The sequence below is a fragment of the Papio anubis genome, unplaced genomic scaffold (genome assembly GCF_008728515.1).
Source record: "Papio anubis isolate 15944 unplaced genomic scaffold, Panubis1.0 scaffold595, whole genome shotgun sequence".
Classification (NCBI taxonomy): Eukaryota; Metazoa; Chordata; class Mammalia; order Primates; family Cercopithecidae; genus Papio; species Papio anubis.
This window is the reverse complement of record NW_022166165.1, coordinates 26,396-47,920: the sequence shown is the minus strand read 5'-3', so window position 1 is coordinate 47,920 and position 21,525 is coordinate 26,396. Positions and strand designations below refer to the sequence as shown.

Below are 21,525 nucleotides of genomic sequence, written 5' to 3'. Positions count from 1 at the left end.
AATTTTGTTTTTGTATTTTTAGTAGAGACGGGGTTTCACCGTGTTAGTCAGATGGTCTCGATCTCCCCGACCTCGTGATCCTCCCGCCCGCCTTGGCCTCCCAAAGTGCTGTGATGATAGGAATGAGCCACCGCGCCCAGCCGACAGCTGGTTTGTTTTTTTTTTTCCTTTTTTTATTTTTTAAGATAAGGCCTGGCTCTGTCACCCAGGCTGCAGTGCAGTGGCGAGATCTCAGCTCACTGCAACTTCTGCCTCCCGGGCTCAAGTGATCCTTCCATGTCAGCCTCCCGAGTAGCTGGGACTACAAGAAGGCACCACCATACTTGAAGACCCCATCTTAAAAAACAAAAGAAAGGTCTGATATTCCTTGATATTTTAATATTGAATAATTTAGGTGAATTACATTAAATTGTTATCACATGCTCTCTTTGGCAGCAATATACTAAAAAGAAAAAAATAATTGGAATGATACAGAGAAGATTAGCATGGCTCCTGTGCAAGGATGACACACAAATTCGGGAAGTGTTTCATATTTTAACATAAACAAATAATAAATTCTCATCAAAGCTGACTTCATTGCTATTGTACAAAAAGCCTTACAGAAAGATATATCTTTTTTTTTTTTTTTTTTTTGAGATGGTGTGTCACTCTGTCGTCCATGCTGGAGTGCAGTGGCATAATCTTAGCTCACTGAAACCTCTGCCTCTCAGGTTCAAGTGATTCTCCTGCCTCAGACTCCCAAGTAGCTGGGATTACAGGTATACGCCACCACGCCCAGCCAATTTTTGTATTTTTAGTAGAGATGGGGTTTTACCATGTTGACCAGCCTGCTGTTGAACTCCAGACCTCAGGTGATCTGCCCACCTTGGCCTCCCAAAATACTGGGATTGCAGGCGTGAGCCACTGCACCCGGAAGAAAACGCTGTTATCCTCCCACAAATCAGACTTCTATATACTGCTAAATTCAGGAGAAAAACTATGCAATGAGGACAGGAAAAGGAACCATATCAGAGTTCAAACTTGTCTAAGATTAGACAATACATGAAAGATTGTGTCCTAGTTTAGGACATTATAGTTTTATTCAGAAATCCAGAGAATTGGTCAGGTAGGGTGGCTCACGCCAGTAATTCCAGCACTCTGGGAGGCCGAGGCGGGCAGATCACGAAGGCAAGAGATCGAGACCATCCTGGCCAACATGGTGAAACTCCATCACTACTAAAAATACAAAAATTAGCTGGGAGTGGTGGCGGGTGCCTATAGTCCCAGCTACTTGGCAGGCTGAGGCCGGAGAGTCACTTGAACCTGGGAGGAAGAGGTTGCAGTGAGTCAAGATCACACACCACTGCGCTCCAGCCTGGTGACAGAGTAAGACTCCGTCTCAAAAAAAAAAGGGGAAAAAAAAAAAGAAATCCAGAAAATTATGTGGCTCAGGCCGAAATAAACTAAAGTTAAAAAAATATATCTTTTTTTTGAGACAGAGTCTCACTCTGTCTCCCAGGCTAAAGTGCAGTGGCACGATCTCAGCTCACTGCAACCTCTCCCTTCCAGGTTCAAGCAGTTTTCATGCCTCAGCCTCTCATGTAGCTGGGACCACAGGCATGCACCACCACACCCAGCTATTTTTTTTTTTTTTTTTTTTGAGACAGAGTCTCACACTAGCGCTCAGGCTGGAGTGCAGTGGCATGATCTCAGCTCACTGCAACCTCCGCCTCCCAGGTTCAAGCGATTCTCCTGCCTCAGCCTCCGGAGTAGCTGGCATTACAAGCACAGGCCACCACGCCCAGCTAATTTTTTGTATTTTTAGTAGAGATGAGGTTTCACTCTGTTGGCCAGGCTGGTCTTGAACACCTGACCTCGTGATTCACCCGCCTCAGCCTCTCAAGTGCTGGGATTACAGGCATAAGCCATCACACCTAACCAATTTTTGTATTTTTAGTAGAGAGAGGGTTTTGTCGTATCAGCCAGGCTGGTTTTGAACTCCTGACCTCAAGTGATCCGCCTGTCTCGGCCTCCCAAAGTACTGGCATTACAGGCATGAGCCACCGTGCCTGGCCTAAAATACAGTATTTTATTTTTATTATTTTTATTAATTTGTTTATTTTTGAGACAGAATCTCACTCTGTCACCCAGGCTGGAGTACAGTGGCATGATCTTGGCTCACTGCAACCTCCGCCTCCTGGGTTCAAGCGATTCTTCTGCCTCAGCCTCCCAAGTAGCTGGGATTACAGGTGCACGCCACCACGCCTGGCTAATTTTTATATTTTTAGTAGAGATGGGGTTTCACCACATTGGCCAAGCTGGTCTCCAACTCCTGACCTGAGGTGATCCACCCACCTCAGCATCCCAAAGTGCTGGGATTACAGGCATGCCACTGGACCCAACCTCATAAAATACAATATTTTAAAAATTCCCTGTGTCTTATGTAATTTTTAAAATTTACTTTAAAGAGTCTTTAGAAATCTCATGAAATCAGTGACTAAACCAATGTCTTTTAGTCTTAGACAAGGGGAGATAACTATGTACTCTCAAAGGTACTTTCCCAAGGTATAATTAGAAATTTAGTGATGTGTATAAATGTCTTGGTTTATTTACTCCCTGGAAAATGAAGGCAGAAACAAAACCGATACAATGCATTGCAGGCTCTTCTTTTATGATGTGACATACTGCAACACATTACCAAATGTTTTTACTTCTCGGAAATCAGCCTTAGATACCCCAAATGTTTAAGAACAAAAATAAAACAAAACAAAAACATAACCTGTCTCTATGCCTCTAAATGCAGGTTCGAATTTTTGTCAGGATACAGGGACAATTTTGAAAGCCTGAATAGTTGAATCCTCTTCCATAGATACTAATTCCCAACCTGTTTGAAATAGAGAAGTTCATGGATAAAACTAAGAAAATGGCCAGGTGCAGTGGCCCATGCCTGTAATCCCAGCACTTTAGGAGGCCAAGGCAGGCAGATCACCTGAGGTCAGGAGTTCAAGAGCAGCAAGGCCACCATGGTGAAATCCTGTCTCTACTAATAATACAAAAAAATTAGCCAGGCGTGGTGGCACACGCCTGTAATCCCAGCTACTCAGGAGGCTGAAGCAGGAGAATTGTTGGAACCCGGGAGGCGGAGGTTGCAGTGAGCTGACATTGCACTCCAGCCTGGGCAACAAAAGCAAAACTCTGTCTCAAAAAAAAAAAAAAAAGAGCCTAAGAAAATAAATGTACAGCCATAAAAAAGAAGAAAATCATGTCCTTTGCAGCACCATGAATACAGCTGGAGGGCATTATCCTAAGTGAATTTCTGCAGAAAGAGAAAACCATATACTGCATATTCTCCCTTGTAAGTGGTAAACATTTGGTACACATGGACACAAAAATGGCAATGGTAAATACTGGGGATTCCAAAAGGGGAGGCAGTGAAGGGGCCAAGTATTGAAAAAGTACCTTATTGGGTACTATGTTCTCTACTAGGGTGATGGGATCATTAGAAGCTGAAATCTCAGCATCACGCAATCTACCCATGTGACAAACCTGCACATGTGCCCCCTCAATCTAAAATTAACAAAAAGGAAGTATACTCACCTAAATTAGTACCACCCCTGGTCTACAACACAGTGTTCCCTAAGAAGAAATCCTCCTAGCACTGGGTCTGGCCAAATTGACAAGACACCAAGTTTGATTTGGGAAGCCGCACATAGAGGTGCAGTTTGCTTCTTCTAAATACTTGGTCTGGGCCAGGCATGGTGGCTCACGCCTGTAATCCCACCAATTTGGGAGGCCGAGGTGAGCAGATCACCTGAGGTCAGGAGTTCAAGACCAGCCTGGCTAACATAGTGAAACCCTGTCTCTACTAAAAATACAAAAAATTAGCCCGGTATGGTGGTGCATACCTGTAATCCCAGCTACTTGGGAGGCTGAGGCAGGAGAATCACTTGAACCGAGGAGGCAGAGGTTGCAGTAAGCAGAGATCATGCCATTGCAGGCCAGCCTGGGTGACAGAGCAAGACTCCATCGAAAAACAGATAAACAAAAAAAGAGACAAACTTGGTCTGAAAGTGTTACCAAAACACCAGATATTTGGTCTAGGTCCTGCTGCTCACCGCACAGAAAGCCAATCACTGAGACAACCAGCATTGCCAAGGAGGAAGGCTTTAATCGGGTGCAGCAGCTGAGGAGGTGGGAGCTCAGTCTCAAATCCATGTCTCTTGACTAAGAAAACAACTGATGTATAAGCAGGGAAAAATGTAACAATGTGTAAGAAAACAGGAGCTAGGGAGGGGAAGGAGACATCTGATGTGATGATCTGGTGAGTTTCAGTTCTTTGATACTTCCTGAAGGTCCTTTCCTGAGGCAGGAACTCAGATAAAACAAAAACAAGTTTCAAGCTTTAAGGGCAAAAGGGTCAATTTCTATGTTTATCTAAAAACAACTGTCTATGGGACTGTGGGGCCAGTTGCAAAAGCATCTCTCTCCCTCTGGTGCTAGACCTGTCTTCACCAGCCCGTTCACCCACTTGGCCCTTGATCATCCTCACCTCCATGTGTTACTCTTACTGTGCTCCACCTCAAAATGCCTGCACTCACTTTCCTTCAATGACCTACCCAAGTTTCACCTTATTCCTGAAGACTTACCCAGTTATTCCAGCCCACATTAAACTCTTTCATGTTTGGCATTTCATTATTTGCTTTTTTTTGACACAGTCTCACTCTGTTGCCCAGACTGGAGTGGCAGTGGCATGATCTCAGCTCACTGCAATCTCCGCCTCCCAGGTTCAAGCAATTCTCCTGCCTCGGCCTCCCAAGTAGCTGAGATTACAGGCACACCACCATGACCAGATAATTTTTTTTTGTATTTTTAGTGGAGATGGTGTTTCACCATGTTGCCCAGGCTAGTCTCGAACTCCTGACCTCAAATGCTGTACTTGCCTCGGCCTCCCAAAGTGCTGGGATTACAGCTGTGAGCCACCGCTCTGGGCCTCGTTATTTGCTATTGTAATTGGTCTTTATTTAATGTACATTTGTCTTCCTCCATAAACATTATATTCACTGAGTTTTGTTTGTTTGTTTTTTTGAGACAGAGTCTTGCTCTGTCACCCAGGCTGGAGTGCAGTGGCGCGATCTTGGCTCACTGCAAGCTCCGCCTCCCAGGTTCACTCCATTCTCCTGCCTCCCCCTCCTGAGTAGCTGGGACTACAGGCGCCCGCCACCACGCCCAGCTAATTTTGTTTTTGTATTTTTAGTAGAGACAGGGTTTCACTGTGTTAGCCAGGGTGGTCTCGATTCCTGACCTCCTGATGTGCCCGCCTCAGCCTCCCAGTGTGCTGGGATTACAGGCGTGTGAGCCACTGTGCCTGGCCTGAGTGAGTTTTGAAATACTGTGTTGCCATTTTCCTACACCTGAATTAAAGTGTCCCCCAAAATTCATGTCCTTCCCAGAACCTCTGACTGTGACCTTATTTGGAATCAGGGTCGTTGCAGATGTAGTGAATTAAGATGAGGTTGTACTGGAGTAGAGTGGGTCCCTAATCCAATCTGAGTGGTATCTTTATACCAGGAGACACAGACATACAGAGGGAAGATGGCCATGTGGTGACATATGCAGGGATTGGAGTGATGCAGCTACAAGCGGAAGAACACCAAGAATTGTTGGCAGTTGGGTCTGGCGAGGTGGCTCACACTTCTAATCCTTTGGGAAGCTGTTAAAAAATAAAAACAAAGCCGGGCACAGTGGCTCACACCTGTAATCCCAGTACCTTGGGAGGCCGACGCAAGTGGATCACCTGAGGTCAGGAGTTGGAGACCAGCCTGGCCAACATGGTAAAACCCTGTCTCTACTAAAAATACAAAAATTAGCCGGGCGTGGTAGTGGGTGCTTGGAATCCAGCTACTCGGGAGGCTGAGCAGGAGAATCGCTTGAACCCAGGAGGCGGAGGTTGCAGTGAGCCGAGATTGCACCACTGCACTCCAGCCTGAGTGACAGAGTGAGACTTGGTCTCAAAAATAAACAAATAACTCAGCCTTGTCCCATGACGAGTGAGGCTATCAGGCAGGAAGGCTTTGGACAGTCCCTGTGCCCTGCGGTACCACTATATAAAAGAGAAGATTCCTCGCTCGACATAGAGGGGGATGTGGATCTTGAGGAAAGGAAACAATGGTTCACTGAACCTGTAAAGTCACAGTGAAGCACAGAGTGAGCTCCGGGAGGCAAGAGTCTCTCTAGATCCAGCACAAGCGCCGTGCCTGGACAGCAGGAAGTTGGTAAAGATTTGCTTATTTGGTTGGTTGGGGTGTTTTGGTTGTTGTTAGGCTCTTAAGGTTTTCTTTTTGGTTTTTTTTTGAGACGGAGTCTCGCTCTGTCGCCCGGCCTGGAGTGCAGTGGCGCGATCTCGGCTCACTGCAAGCTCCGCCTCCCGGGTTTACGCCATTCTCCTGCCTCAGCCTCCCGAGTAGCTGGGACTGCAGGCATCCGCCACCACACCCGGCTAGTTTTTTGTTTTTTTTTAGTAGAGATGGGGTTTCACCGTTTTAGCCAGGATGGTCTCGATCTCCTGACCTCATGATCCGCCCGTCTCGGCCTCCCAAAGTGCTGGGATTACAGGCTTGAGCCACCGCGCCCGGCCCCTTAAGGTTCTTTTAATTTAGAACCGCTCCTTGACGACTTTTGTTTTCACGCCATGGACTTGTTGAAGAAACCAGGATGATAGACACTTTAAAAATGTCTAAGAGCCCAGGAAGATAATAAGATGACTAACCATCCCAGTTGGCCTGGACAGAGGCGGTTCCCAGGGCATGGGACTTTTAATGCTAAAACCAAGAAAACCAGGATGACCTGGACATGCTAGAGGATAACCAATATTAAAAACTCATAAACTGTGGCTGGGCACAATGGCTCATGCCTGTAATCCCAGCACTTTGGGAGGCCGAGGTGGGTGAATCACCTGAGGTCAGGACTTTGAGACCAGCCTAGTCAACATGGTGAAAGCTCGTCTCTATTAAAAACACAAAAATTAGTTGGACTTGGTGGCAGGCGGCTATAATCCCAGCTACTACTCAGGAGACTAAGGTGGGAGAATCACTTAAACCTGGGAGGCAGAGGTTGCAGTGAGCCAAGATAGTGCCACTGCACTCCAGCCTAGGTGACAGAGCAAGACTCCGTCTCAAAAAAATAAACAAACAGGCTGGGCACGGTGGCTCACACCTATAATCCCAGCACTTTGGGAGGTCGAGGTGGGCAGATCACGAGGTTGGGAGATTGAGACCATCCTGGTTAACCTAGGCCAAACCCTGCTCACACCTAGGCTCACAAAAAATTAACTTGACTGACGGTGGCTCAACCTGTAATCCCAGCACTTTGGGAGGCTGACGAGGATCCTTGAGGTCAGGAGATAGGACATCTGGCTATACGGTGAGCCTCTACTAAAAAATCTGAAAAAACAGCAGGGTGGTGAGATGGCGGGGCCTGTAGTCCAACTACTCAGGAGGCTGAGGCAGGAAGAATGGCGGGAACCCGGGGCCGAACTTGCAGTGAGCAGACCGCCTGCACTCCAGGCAGGCGACAAGCTGAACTCGTCTCAAAAAAAGAATGCTAGGTGTGGTGGTGCGTGCCTCTAGTCCCAGCTACCGGAGGCTGAGGAGGAGTACTTGGGCCTGGAAGAGGCGAGGTACAAGTGAGCCGAATCCAGGGCACTCCAGCCTGGTGACAGAGAAAGCGAACTCCATCTCAAAAATCAAAAATTAAATAAATAAATAATAAAAAGAAACGAAACTCACATGAACGAAGAACTACTTATATGTGACAATTTTTCTTTCTTCCTAGACTCAGAGTCAATTTAATTCAAGGTGTAGTCAGTTAGAGAGAACACTGGACAGAGTTAAAAATATCTGGGTTAGGGCTGGTGGTGGCTGCCTGCTGTCCCAGCTTTCTTTGGGAGGCACAGTGAAGATGTGAGGTGGGGTGAGACCATCTGGCTAACACAGTGAAACGACTCTGCAAAACTACAAGAATTATGGCCGAGGCTAGCAGTGGCTCAAACCTGTAATCCCAACACACTTTGGGAGGCCAGTGGAGGATCCTGAGTCCAGGAGATGAGAGACCATCCTGGCTAACACAGTGAAACCCGTCTCTACTAAAATACAAGCTTTCTTGAGGCGGGCTGGCAGCCTGTAGTCTAGCCTTCCGGGAGGCTGAGGCAGGAGAATGGCGTGAACCGGGGAGGTGGGGCTTGCAGTGAGCGAGATCCGGCCACACACTCCAGCCTGGGTGACAGGCCGAACTCCGTCAAAAACCAGCGGGCATGGTGGCAGGGTGCCTGTAGTCCAGGCTCACTCAGGAGGCTGAGACAGAGATGGCATGAACTTCGGGAGGCAGGCTTGTAGTGAGCCAAGATTAGCCACTGCACTCCAGCCCTGGTCGACAGGCGGGGAACTCGCCTCAAAAATCTGGGTTCAGCTGGGCACAGTGGTTCACACCTGTAATCCCAGCACTTTGGGAGGCCAAGGTGGGTAGATCACCTGAGGTTAGGAGTTTGAGACCAGCCTGGCTGACATGAAGAAAACCTGTCTCTCTTAAAAATACAAAAATTAGCTGGGTGTGGTGGCCCACTCCTGTAATCCCAGCTACCCGGGAGGCTGAGGCAGGAAAATTGCTTGAAACCTGGAGGCGGAGGTTGCAGTGAGCTGAGATCGCGCCATTCCACCCCAGCCTGGGCAACGAGAGCAAAACTCTGTCTCAAAAAATAAAATAAAATAAAATAAAATATCTGAGTTCTAGTCCTAGGGTGAGGAAAACTTCTCTGGGCCTTAGAAATTTTATCTCAGAGATAGAAATACAATATTTCCAGTGTGCCTTCCCAGTCTTCAGCTGTGACTCAGCTTGGGCTCATCAGAGTTGCACTGTCCCTCCAAATCCATCCAGGGCTGCACGTCTTTTATTTACACAGATACACATACCCACAATTTCACATATGTGTGTGTGTGTGCATGCATGTAATGTGTATTTATATCTATATATTAATATATAATATGAATAATATATACTATAAATCGACCAATGAACAAGCCAGCATCTCTTATCCCATTTAGAAGATCCGAGGCCTTTTATTAGTTGTCATTTCCATTTCCCAAATCCGAATCCTGCCAATATGACAAGAATACTAAGAAAAGGAATTTGGATCATGCCAATGTATAGCTTCAAATGTCAGCACCCTAATTCCGTCTAACTTGCTCCAAACAGCCACGCTTTAATGCTCTTCCAATACAAATGCTCGTTGGCATGAAGGTGAACCACCGTTCCATTTTCTCCTTTCCCCCTTGCTCCCTGAAGAATGGATCTCCCAGCATTTCAATCTGGGATATCAAATCTGGTGTTGGAATGGCGTAGTCTGCACAGAGAAGGACATCATGAGGTGGTTTAGTTTCTTTGAGCTTTATGTGTGAAAGCACAATCAGGGGTGCCAGAATTCCCATATTTTACTACAGGCACAAGATACTGGGGGACATAAAATCAAAACAAAACCCCCAAATCCTGAAGACCCTGTGATGCCAGGAAGAGAAAATAAAGCCATTCATACTCCCAGGATTGTAACCTTTATTTGAAATTATGGTACCCATTTTGCTACACTTTTCATGCAACTAAAAAGCACAGTGTGGCATATATTTTATGGTAGTAGTGGAAATACTGCTGCAGGAGGCCGGGCACCGTGGCTCACACCTGTAATCCCAACAATTTGGGAGGCTGAGGCGGGCAGATCACCTGAGGTCGGGAATCTGAGACCAGCCTGGCCAACACATAGTGAAACCCCATCTCTACTAAAAATACAAAAAATTAGTCAGGGTGGGTGGGAGTAGTGGTGCCTGTATTCCAGATGCCAAGGGACTTAAGGCAGAAGACTTGAACTTGGAGGCGGAGGTTGTAGTGGAGATCAGACCATTAATGAAGCCTGGGGTAAATAGACTGGACCCAGGAAAGAAAGAAAGAAAAAGAAGGAAGGAGGGAGGAAGGAAGGAAGGAAGGGAGAAAGAAAAGAAAGAAAGAGGAAAGAGACAGAGGAGGGAGGGGAGGGAGGGAGGGGAGGGGAGGGGGGAGGATGTGGAGGAAGGAGGGGAGGAGGAGTGGAGGGAGGAGGGAGGGAGGGGGGGGAGGGGGGGAGGGGGGAGGGGGGGAGGGGGGGGAGGGGGGAGGGACAGGATAAATGGAATAAAGGAAGCCACCAGTGAATGGAATGGAATGGGCCAACGGAAGAATGGTGGCTGGACAACAAGGTCTTAAGAAGGAAGGAACAAATGGAAGACAGTGGAGCCGGAAGGGGTGGATATTGGTCTGCCCTTACAAGGGACTTGATCTGAATGGAATATACATGGAATTAATCAAAACACATTTCTGATGAGGACAGCCTAAACTGGTCTCATCCTCTAGGTTGCTTCTATCCTCCTTACCTGCCTCATTAGTGCTGGGATTATTAGGCCTGAGCCACACACCACCTGCAAAGTCATCTTAAAAAATAGATTTAGAGGCCAGGTGTGGTGACTCACAGCTGCAATCCCAGCACTGTGGGAGGCTGAGAGGCAGGCGATCACTTGAGGCCAGGAGTTTGAGATCAGCTTGGGCAACATAGTGGGACCCTGGGTTCTCTACTAAAAAAATGGCTAAAAATTAGCTGGCCATGGTGGTGCATGCCTGTAATACCAGCTACTCCAGAGGCCAAGGCATAGAATTGCTTTGAACCCAGAAGGCGGAGGTTGCAGGAGTCAAGATCACACCATTGCACTTTAGCCTGAGTGACAGAGCAAGACTCTGTCTCAAAAATGAATAAGTAATTAAAAATTGTTCAGGTGTGGTGGCTAACACCTGTAATTCCAGCACTTTGGGAGGCTGAGGAGGGTGGATCAATGAGGTCAGGGAGATCGCTGACCATCCTGGCTGCTAACACGGGGTGAAACCCCTCGCCACTAAAAAAAATACACAAAAAATTAGCCGGCATGGTGGGAGGGCCTGTAGTCCCAGCTTACCGAGGCTGAGGCAGAAGAATGGCGTGAACCCGGAGGCGGAGCTTGCGGAACGAGATTTCGCGCCACTGCACTCCAGCCTGGGCAACAGAGCGACTGTCTCAAAAAAAAAAAAAAAAAGATTTGAAGTACAGCATGGTGACTACAGTTAACCATATCGCGGTTGCATACCCGAAACCGTGGAGAGTAGGTCCAGCAAGGTTCTCACTCACACAAATGGTAACTAGGAAGGTGGAGGATATGGTATAGCTTGGTCATGGCCATCATTTCAAGTGTAATACCTATCATCAACCACTAATATACACATTAAATATATGCAATTTTTATTTTCAATGAGACCCTCAAAAAAGCAGTAAAGATGTTTAAAAGATATGGAAATAAGTGTGGTGTGTCTGTGTGCTCCAGGTATGCATGTGTTCCATGCATAATATTGTAGCCTTATGTTCACATCGCAGGCTCCATGCATGCACGTGTGTTCTGTGTTCATACATGTGATCCATGTACGCATGTGTGTTGTGTTTGCATGTGTGTTCCATGTTCACATGTGCTTCATGTGTGCATGTGTGCTCTGTGTTTGCATGTGTGTTCCATGTATGCACATCCTAGCTCTGCCCACTGAGAGGACCTGGACATGGCCACACTTAAATAGCCACAAGCACATCCCATGTCTAGTTCTTGGCTTCTAACCATTCTCCATTAAAAGGAGCAAGGGCTGCCGGGCGTGGTGGCTCACACCTGTACTCCCAGCACTTTGGGAGGCCAAGAGGTGGACTAATGGTAGGTCAGGAGATCGGTGACCATCCTGGCTAACACGGTGAAACCCCCTCGGCCTCTACTAAAAAATACAAAAATTAGCCGGCGAGGTGGCGGGCGCCTGTAGTCCCAGCTACTCTGGAGGCTGAGGCAGGTGAATGATTTAACTCCGAGGCGGAGCTTGCAGTGAGCTGGAGATTGGGCCACTGCACTCCAGCCCGGGTGACAGAGCCAGACTCCGTCTCAAAAAAAAAAAAGGAGCAAGGGCTCCTTTGACAAATGGTTGATTCCAGTATTAGGACAGGGAAAATATAAATGAAACCGGAACATCTTTTTGTGCCAGGGAGAGAAAGGAAGTTGCCCAAAGAATGCCAGGGACATGCAAAAGGCACAGATGTCTGTGTACAGGGCTCCCACTGGCCAAATCTGAGACAGAGCATCAAAATAATGAGAGAGAAGGATTACCATGCATGGGATAAAACAGGACTACAGGAAATGATGAATCATAGAGGTATAAAATCTGCAGAGGGCCAGGCGTGGTGGCTCATGCCTGTAATCCCGGCACTTTGGGAGGGGAGGAGGAGGATCACCAGGTCAGGAGATCGAGACCATCCTGGTTAACACGGTAAAACCCTGTCTCTACTAAAAATACAAAAAAATTAGCCAAGTGTGGTGGCGGGAGCCTGTAGTCCCAGCTACTCAGGAGACTAAGGCAGGAGAATAGCGTGAAGCCGGGAGGTGGAGCTTGCAGTGAGCCAAGATAGCGCCACTGCACTCGAGCCTGGGCGACAGCGAGACTCCATCTCAAAAAAAAAAAAAATTTTTTAAAATAAAATCTGCAGAGGAATAAATGGAAAACTTGATGAGGAATGGGATATTCACATGATTTCAAATTACCCCCACAGAAGTCACAAAAATACTTAGAAGTTATCAAGAGGGGGAAAAAGCAACTTCCTTAGTTATAGTGAAAGACTCTGGCAGACATTAACTTAAGTGATCAAAGTGAACATCACCAGTATTGAAACAAATTGGAATCGTGTGCCGGCTGCTGAGATGCAACAGAACATAGAATCACTTCTGGACATGCTCCTGAAGAAATGACTCTGAACCTACTCCTGAAGACAGACATACCGTCCACACCCAAATTAAGGGGCATTCGACAAAAATAACTTTTCTGTAGTCCTGAAGACCAGCAAGGCCATGGAAGTCAAGGGCAGATTGAGACTGTTCTAGACTGAAAGAGACTAGAGAGACAGGACAGCTGAATACGGCAGGCGACTCTAAACTGGCTCCTTTTGCCAAAAGGACGTTATTAGAACGACTGTCAAAACTCGAAGGGGCCCTACGGATTGGCAGTTTCATTCTAGTTTCCTGATTTTCATGGTTATGGTATCATTTTGATGGTATCACTCCAGTTTCCTGATTTTGATGGTGCATTGTGGTTATATAGCAGAATGTCCTTGTTTGGAAGGTAATGGGGCCGCGGGCAATTTACTCTCCAATGGCTGAGAATAAAAGTTTTCTGCATTGTACTTCCAGCAATTGAGAGGACAAGATAAAGATGGATGGGTTTGGGAGGCCGAGGCAGGCAGATCATGAGGTCAGGAGTTCGAGACTAGCCTGGCCAACATGGTGAAACCCTGTCTCTACTAAAAATACAAAAATTAGCTGGGCATGGTGGCAGGCACCTGTAATCCCAGCTACTTAGGAGTCTGAGGAAGGAGAATCGCTTGAAACCAGAAGGCAGAGGTTGCAGTGAGCCGAGATTGTGCCACTGTACTCCAGCCTGGGCAACAAGAGCTAAACTCTGTCTCAGAAAAAAAAAAGATGGAAGGGAATTATTTTGCTAAGTGCAATCATGCTCTTCATACTATTCTTTTTTTTTTTAATAGATAGTGGGGGAGGGTCTCACTATGTTGCCCAGGTTGGTCTTGAACTCCTGGCCTCAAGTGATACTCCTACCTCGACCTCCCAAAGTGCTGGGATTACAGGCATGAGTCACAGCTCCTGGCCGTAATTCTTAATAAAATCATTAATTTAAATTTTACCTGAAGAAATTTAAATGGAAATGAAATGTGAAGAAATTCTTTACGTTTAGAAAGGGCCTCTCTTAGCAAAACCATGTTTCTCCCTTTTTTGTTTACAGACTGACCAGTTTCAGGATAAGGCCATTTCTTTTTTCTAGATATTTGCTGAGGGCTGAAACAAGCAAGCTGTTAATGCCGAAACTTTTTTCCTACCAAGTCCCTAGTGCTTCATATTAGTATGTACATGGTCACTTCCCGAGAAACAGCAGGTGACAGCTCCCACCCAACAAAGACCGTCAACTTCCTGAACCAGGACAGTCCTCTCTTCCCTCCATCCCACTCTATGCAGCCAGTTCCATAGTTTAGGATCTGTTACTTGCAACCCCCCATTTAGTTAACAGTTTCTATGTCAGTTACGACTCTTTATTTTGTCAGAGAAAATTCAACTCTAAAGTGTCTTAAACAAGAAGGGAATTTTATTAGTTTTTATAACTGGCATCCTGGCGTTGTATAAATTCAGGCGTAGCTTAATCCAGGGCTCCAACAATGTTAACAGGAGGAGGTTTCCCTGTCTCAGTTCCATGGTGTTGGGTCAGCAGTTCTTACAGCTATATCCTTCCTCTTTTCTATCCAATAGGAAAGAGGCTGTTTCCCCACCCCCCCCATCAGTCATTCTCACTGAATAAGGAAGTTCTAATGTAATTTTCTTTTCTTTTCTTTCTTTTTTTTTTTTTTTTGAGACAGAGTCTGGCTCTGTCACCCAGGCTGGAGTGCAGTGGCACGATCTCAGCTCACTGCAACCTCTGCCACCCGAGTTCAAGCAATTCTCCTGCCTCAGCCTCCCGAGTAACTGGGATTACAGGTGTGTGCCACCACACCTGGCTAATTTTTTTGCATTTTTAGTAGAGACGGGGTTTTGCCATGTTGGCCAAGCTGGTCTCGAACTCCTGACCTCAGGTGATCCACCTGCCTCGGCCTCCCAAAGTGCTGGGATTACAGGCATGAGCCACTGCACCTGGCCTAATGTAATTTTTTTTTTTTTTTTTTTTTGGGCGGGGTTTGCCTTTGTTTGCCAGGTTGGAGTGCAATGGCATAATCTCGGCTCACTGCAACCTCCACCTCCCGGGTTCAAGAGATTCTCCTGCCTCAGCCTCCTGAGTAGCTGGGATTACAGGCATGTGTCGCCATGGCCGGCTAATTCTGTATTTTTAGTAGAGATGGAGTTTCTCCATGTTGGTCAGGCTGGTCTCAAACTTCTGACCTCGGGTGATCTACCCGCCTCGGCCTCTCAAAGTGCTGGGATTACAAGTGTGAGCCACCGCTCCTGGCCTGTAATTTTCAAATAGTAAAATTACAGGTAGTTTTCTCTTCTCCCTGCATGAAAACTCGAAGGGAATGGTAGAAGGGGATAATTATCTGTACAGTTACTTTCTTTCCCCTCTATGTGGATGCTTCATTGAGTCACTGCTGAATCTTCAGTGCAAAAGTGACTTTAAAATGAAAGATGTGTCAGTTTAAAAGCCATCAAATGGGTAGCTCAGTGATACTCAAAAAGGTGAAGAGAAAGAATAGAGATATTTTGAAGTTTCCCAGAGTTTCCCATACCTGATAGACCAAAGTGAGATTCTGATGACTAAGGTTAGGAGGGAACTTGATTCAAGAAAGCAACTTACAGTAAGCACCTCTCACTAAGCTCTGTCCCTGTCCTAACCAGGCCATGGCTTCCAGAACTTTTATTATATTTCTGTTTCATTATTTTTTCATATCCAGATGCTCCTCTTGGACAGCTTCCTTTCCCACTTTTCTCAGTGTCTATACAAAACCTTTACCATATTACTTAAGTTCCCTACTCTCATTGTTTACCATCTTCATCCACAGCAGAGATTTTATTTTCAGAGGCAAAAGGGACATAAACTTCTCTGCCTTCTCCACCAGTGGTGGTAGGCAGCCTCCAAGATGGTGCCCAGCAACCCCTGCTCTCCTGATCTGCTCATGTTTCTGCAGGCCCCTCCATCTGATTGAGTGTGGAGTGGACTTACTGCCTCCCTTCTCACACACACAGGATGCAAAGGAAATTATGAGCTATCACTTTTGAGATTAAGTTTTTAAAAGACGGCTTCCATGGCGAGCGAGCGCTCTGGTTCTTTCCAGCACTTGCTCTCCATTTCTCTGTCTCTCTCTCCATGGGGGAAGCCAGCGGCCATGTTGTGAAGTGGCTCTATAGAGATTGGCCCACGTGGGAGGGACTGAGGCCTGCCACCAACTGCCGGAGAGAGCATGGCAGTGTAGCCTTCCTTCAGTCAAACCTTCAGATGAGACTGCAGCTCCAGTCAACAGCTTCTCAAATCTCATAAGAAGCTTTAAGCCAGAGGTACTTGGTTAAGCTGGGCCTGCATTCCTGTACAACAGAAGCTGTGAGATCATAAATGCTTGCTGTTTTAACCCACTAAGTATTGGGGTAATGTTTTACACAACAATAGGTAATAGGTAGTTTGTCAATACTTAGCTCCAAAGGAAGGTCAGGTCCTTATTCCTTTTCAAAAACAGCCCTTAGTCCCATCCTGGACCCCATCCCCTGTTTGCTTCACAAATTATTTCCTTTTTTTTTTTTTTGAGATGGAGTCTTGCTCTGTCGCTTCCAGGTGGCTGGAGGCAGTGGCGCTGACCGGTTCACTGCAACCTCTGCCTCCCAGGTTCAAATGATTCTCCTGCCTCAGTGTACCAAGTAGCTGGGACTACAGGCGTGCGCCACCATGCCCAGCTAATTTTTGTATCTTTAGTAGAGATGGGGTTTCGCCATGTTGGCCAGGATGGTCTCACCCTGACCTGGTGATTCGCCTGGCTCTCGCCTCCCAAAGTGCTGGGATTACAGGTATGAGCCACTGGGCTCACGCCTCACCTAAAAATCCTTACTTTGGATTCTTCTTTCACTTTGTAAGATTTCTTCTTTATAAGTGTTTTTTTCCTCCTTTAACCATCAAACCTGAAAGAAGGCCAGGTATGGTGGGCCTGGTCTCTGCAGCACTTTGGGAGGTCAAGCAGATGGATTTGAGGCTCATGAGTTCAAGATTGTGGCTGGCCACATGGCAACCCCATCTCTACTGTAACACAGTGGCCAGCAGGGCATGGTGGAGCTGCCTGTAGTTCTTCAGCAGCCAGAAGGCTGAGGTGGAGAATTATTTCTTAGTCTCTAGGAGGTGGAGGTTGCAGTGAGCTGAGATTAGCATTGCACTTCCAGTTAGTGCAACAGAGCCAGACTCCATCTCCAAAAACAAAACAAAACAAACAAAAACCAAAGAATAGTCACCCATGTAACAGGCTGGGCTTCCTCCACTGCCTCATCTCCCGTACTTAATGCAATGGGTTTCTACTCCCTATGAACTCTAGACTCAGCAATTGCCAGTGATGACATCTCTCTCTCTCTCTCTGTCATTCTCTCTTTTTTTTTTTTTTTTTTTTTTGAGATGGGGTTTCACTCTTGTTGCCCAGGCTGGAGGGCAGTGGCACGATCTTGGCTCACGGCATCCTCCGCCTCCTGTGTTCAAACGATTCTCCTGCCTCAGCCTCCTGAGTAGCTGGGATTACAGGTGCATGCCACCATGCCCAGCTAATATTTTTTGTATTTTAGTAGAGATAGGGTTTCACCATGTTGGCCAGGATGGTCTCAGTCTCTTGACCTCATGATCCACCCGGCTCCGCCTCCCAAAGTGCTGGGATTACAGGCGCGAGCCACTGCGCCTGGCCTCTTTTTTTTTTTTTTTCAAGAGACAGGGTCTCTCTCTGTCATCAAGACTGGAGTGCAGTGGTACAATTATAGCTCACTGCAGCCTCGAATTCCTGGGCTCAAGGTATCCTCCTACCTTGGCCTACTAAAGCACTGGGATTACAAACATGAGCAACTGTGCACGGCCAGCCAACACCTCTCATCACCACTTACAAAGGTCTCTTTCCTATGCATGAGGAAGTCTTCTGCATACTGTCTGACTGGGACTTAACTCACAGATTGCCCCCTGGCTGGTTAGGTGAGTAGCCACACTCACCACAAGTATTCACATCCTTGACTTCTTTGCAACAATTGTCTACTCTAGGGGTGTCCAATCTTTTGGCTTCCCTGGGCCACATTGGAAGAATTGTCTTGGGCCACACATAAAATACACTAACATTAATGATAACTGATGTGATGGTTAATACCGAGTGTCAACTTGATTGGATTGAAAAACACAAAGTATTGATCCTGGCTGTGTCTGTGAGGGTGTTGCCAAAGGAGATGAACATTTGAGTCAGTGGGCTGGGAAAGGTAGACCCACCCCCAATCTGGGTGGGCACCATCTAATCAGCTGCCAGCATGGCTAGAATATAGCAGGCAAAAAATGTGAAGAGACTGGCCTAGCCTCCCAGCCTATATCTTTTTCCCATGCTGGATGCTCCTGCCCTTGAAACTCGGACTCCAAGTTCTTCAGTTTTGGAACTCTTTCCTTGCTCCTCAGCCTTCAGATGGCCTAATGAAATATATATATATTTCATTAGTTCTCTCCCTCTAGAGAACCCTGACTAATACAGATTTCAGTACCAGGAGTGGTTCTAGAGGAACAGAATATTAAGGATGGAGTTCTTCTGTTGGTTTTGGGGTTTCTGGAGTCGGCTGCTTAATATGATTAGAAATGCTAAGGACTCTATTTCTAATAGTTTGGAGAACACTGATAGTCCTTAGCATGAACTGTTTAGAGAGTTACGCAAAATAAATGCATTTGACACTCCTGATTCATTGCTTGTGAGAGGCAAGGAGTTTAGTGACTCTGTACCTAATACCTTTCACCATATGTGGAGAATCAAGGAACATAATGAAGCTGGTTGGTTGCTCCTAAATTCAGTGGACAGAGCGATGAAAGAAAATAATGAACTCAGGGATTCTATTTCCTGGCTTCAGAAGCAGATACTGAGCCTCAAATCTGCTAAGATTGCCCTGAGTAAGAGTCTTATCTCCTGTACAGAAAGAGCTGAAATTGTGGAAAAACAGACATAAGCTCTTATCCTGTGTCTGACCTGCATGAAAGATGCATGCACAGCCTCGCCAGGTATCTACTGCTAGAGTGAGGGCATTGATTGGAAAAGAATGGGACCTGCAACTGGGAACGGGGAAGTGTGGGAGGACCCTGATGAAGTTGGGGACACTGAGTTTGTAAACTCTGATGAACCTTTTTGCCAGAAGAAACAGCTTCCCCATCTCCAGTAGTGGCAACATCCCTCGCCGACCATGCTGCCATCAGCCTTTCCACCTTTGTCTGAGGAGATACAACCTACGCTGCCTGAGACAACAGTGATGGCCTCCCCTGAGGCAATTGTCAGGCAAGATAATGTTGATTCTCCTCAGGAACCACCCCAACACCCCTGTTTGCTTCTAGACCTATAACTAAAGTCCCAGTGGGCCCCTAGAAGTGAGGCTGACTGTGACCCATGAGGACGTGTGCTACACTCAAAAAGAATTGCTTGAGTTTTCTAATTTATATAAACAGAAATCTGGAGAATAGGCATGGGAATGGATATTAAGGGTGTGGGATAATGGTGGAAGGAACAGGTCGGGTGCAGTGGCTCACACCTGTAATCTCAGCACTTTGGGATGCTGGGGTGGGTGGATCACCTGAGGTCAGGAATTCAAGACCACCCTGGCCAACATGGTGAAACCCCGTCTCTACGAAAAAAATGCAAAAATTAGCTGGGCGTGGTAGCGGGCTCCTGTAATCCCAGCTACTTGGGAGGCTGAGACAGGGAGAACTGCTTGAACCAGGGAGGCGGAGGTTGCAGTGAGCCAAGATCATGCCACTGCACTCCAGCCTCGGTGACAGAGTGAGACTCTGTCATAAATAAATAAATAAATAAATAAATATAAAAAGATGGAAGAAACATAGAGTTGGATCAGGCTGAATTTATTGATTTGGGCCTACTAAGTAGGGACTCTGCATTTAATGTTGCAGCTCAGGGAGTTAAAAAAAGGTTCTAATAGTTTATTTGCCTAGTCAGCTGAAATATTGATTATAAGATGGCCCATTATGAGTGAACTGTAAATGTCTGATCTCCCTTGGTATAATGTAGAGCAAAGGATCCAAAGGCTTAGGGAGTTCGGGATGGTGGAGTGCATTAGTCACTTTAGACCTACTCATCCCAGCTGGGAAGGTCCAGAAGATACACCCTTGACCAATGCCTTGCAAAACAGATTTGTGAGGGCAGGAGCTGCATCTTTGAAGAGCCCTGTAATTGCTCTTCTGTGTGTGTCAGATCCAACAGTAGGAACCTCAGTCACTCAACTACAAAACTTAAATACAGAAGTTGCATCCGGGGTGCCTCTAGGATTCAATACCATGGCGGAAGAGGACATCGAGACCAAAATCAAGAACCACAGCACTGCCCCTTTTGACAGCCGCTTCCCAACCAGAACCAGACCAGGAACTGCTGGCAGAACGACCTGGATTTCCACCGCTGTCAGAAGGCAAGACCGCTAAAGGAGGCAATATCACTGTGTGCGAATGGTACCAGCGTGTGTGCAAGTCCCTCTGCCCCATATCCTGGGTCACAGCCTGGGACAAGCGCCAGGCTGAAGGCACATTTCCTGGGAAGATCTGAACTGGATGCACCTCCCTCTCCTCTGTCCTCCATCCTTCTCCCAGGGTGGCGAAGGGGGACCTAGTACCCAGTGACCCCCACCCCAGGATCCTAAATCATTATTTCACTGCTAATAAAAACTCATTGAAAAAAAAAATTTAAACACAGTGGGAATAATTGGATCCTAAGTTGGCAAAGGCCAAGTGGCAGCACTCAATTGTCAAAGGCAAGGTGGGCGTAGCTACCCTAACAGACAGGATAGGCAAAGTGGCAATCAGAATAGTCTGACTCGTGTAGAACTCTGGCATTAGCTTACTAATCAGTGTTCCTAGAAGTGAAATTGATAGGAAGCCTACTGCATTCCTACTTAATTTATATAAGCAGAAGAAAAACAGTTAAGGTCCAGTGCAAACAGAAAGGGTCAGGAGAATGGGCCGGGCATGGTGGCTCACATCTGTAATCTCAGCACTTTGGGAGGCTGAAGTGGGAGAATCACCTGAGGTCAGGAGTTCAAGACCAGCCTGGCCAACATGTTGAAACCCCATTTCTACTAAAAATACAAAGATTAGTCATGTGTGGTGCTGGGCACCTGTAAACCCAGCTACTCAGGAGGCTGAGGCAGGAGAATCACTTGAACCTGGGAGGCAGAGGTTGCAGTGTGCCAAGATTGCGTCATTGCACTCCAGCATGGGCGAGAGTGAGAATCCGTCTCAAAAAAAAAAAAGAAAAAAGAAAAAGAAAAAAAGAAATCTGGGGAAGACGTATATGGATGGAGCCTCTCTGAGTGGTCAAAAACTGTGAAGATATTTGTATCCCATGTGAGTGCTTTGCTGAGTGACCTCAGCAGAGGAGGATTTTAATAATCAAGTGTATAGGATGACCCATTCTGTGGACACCACTCAGCTCTTTCCCCAGCCACCCGTCATCGTCCAATGAGCCCATGAACAAAGTGACCATGGTGACAGGGATGGAGGTTACACTTGGGCTCATCAACATGGACTTCCGCTCACCAAGGTGGACCTGGTTATGGCCACTGCTGAGTGCCTAATTTGCCAGTAGTGGAGAGCAACGCTGAGTCCTCAATATGGCACCATTCCATCAGCCAGCTCCCTGGTGGCAGGAAGAGTATATTGGACTTCTTCCATCATGAA

General features: G+C 46.7%; 1 protein-coding gene and 1 non-coding gene across 2 annotated transcripts; both read left to right on the top strand.

Moving 5' to 3' along the window:
• The first annotated feature begins 425 nt into the window (after nt 1-425).
• Nucleotides 426-537, top strand: LOC116273359. Its single transcript, XR_004181720.1, has one exon. It is a non-coding gene; the product is annotated as a U6 spliceosomal RNA (small nuclear RNA).
• A 19,162-nt stretch (nt 538-19,699) lies between these two features.
• Nucleotides 19,700-20,544, top strand: LOC101003019 (cytochrome c oxidase subunit 6b-1-like). Its single transcript, XM_021935393.2, is given in 3 exon segments — nt 19,700-20,194; nt 20,197-20,262; nt 20,265-20,544. Coding segments are annotated over 3 exon segments (552 nt in total). The 5' UTR covers nt 19,700-19,839; the 3' UTR covers nt 20,396-20,544.
• The last annotated feature ends 981 nt before the right edge of the window (nt 20,545-21,525 follow it).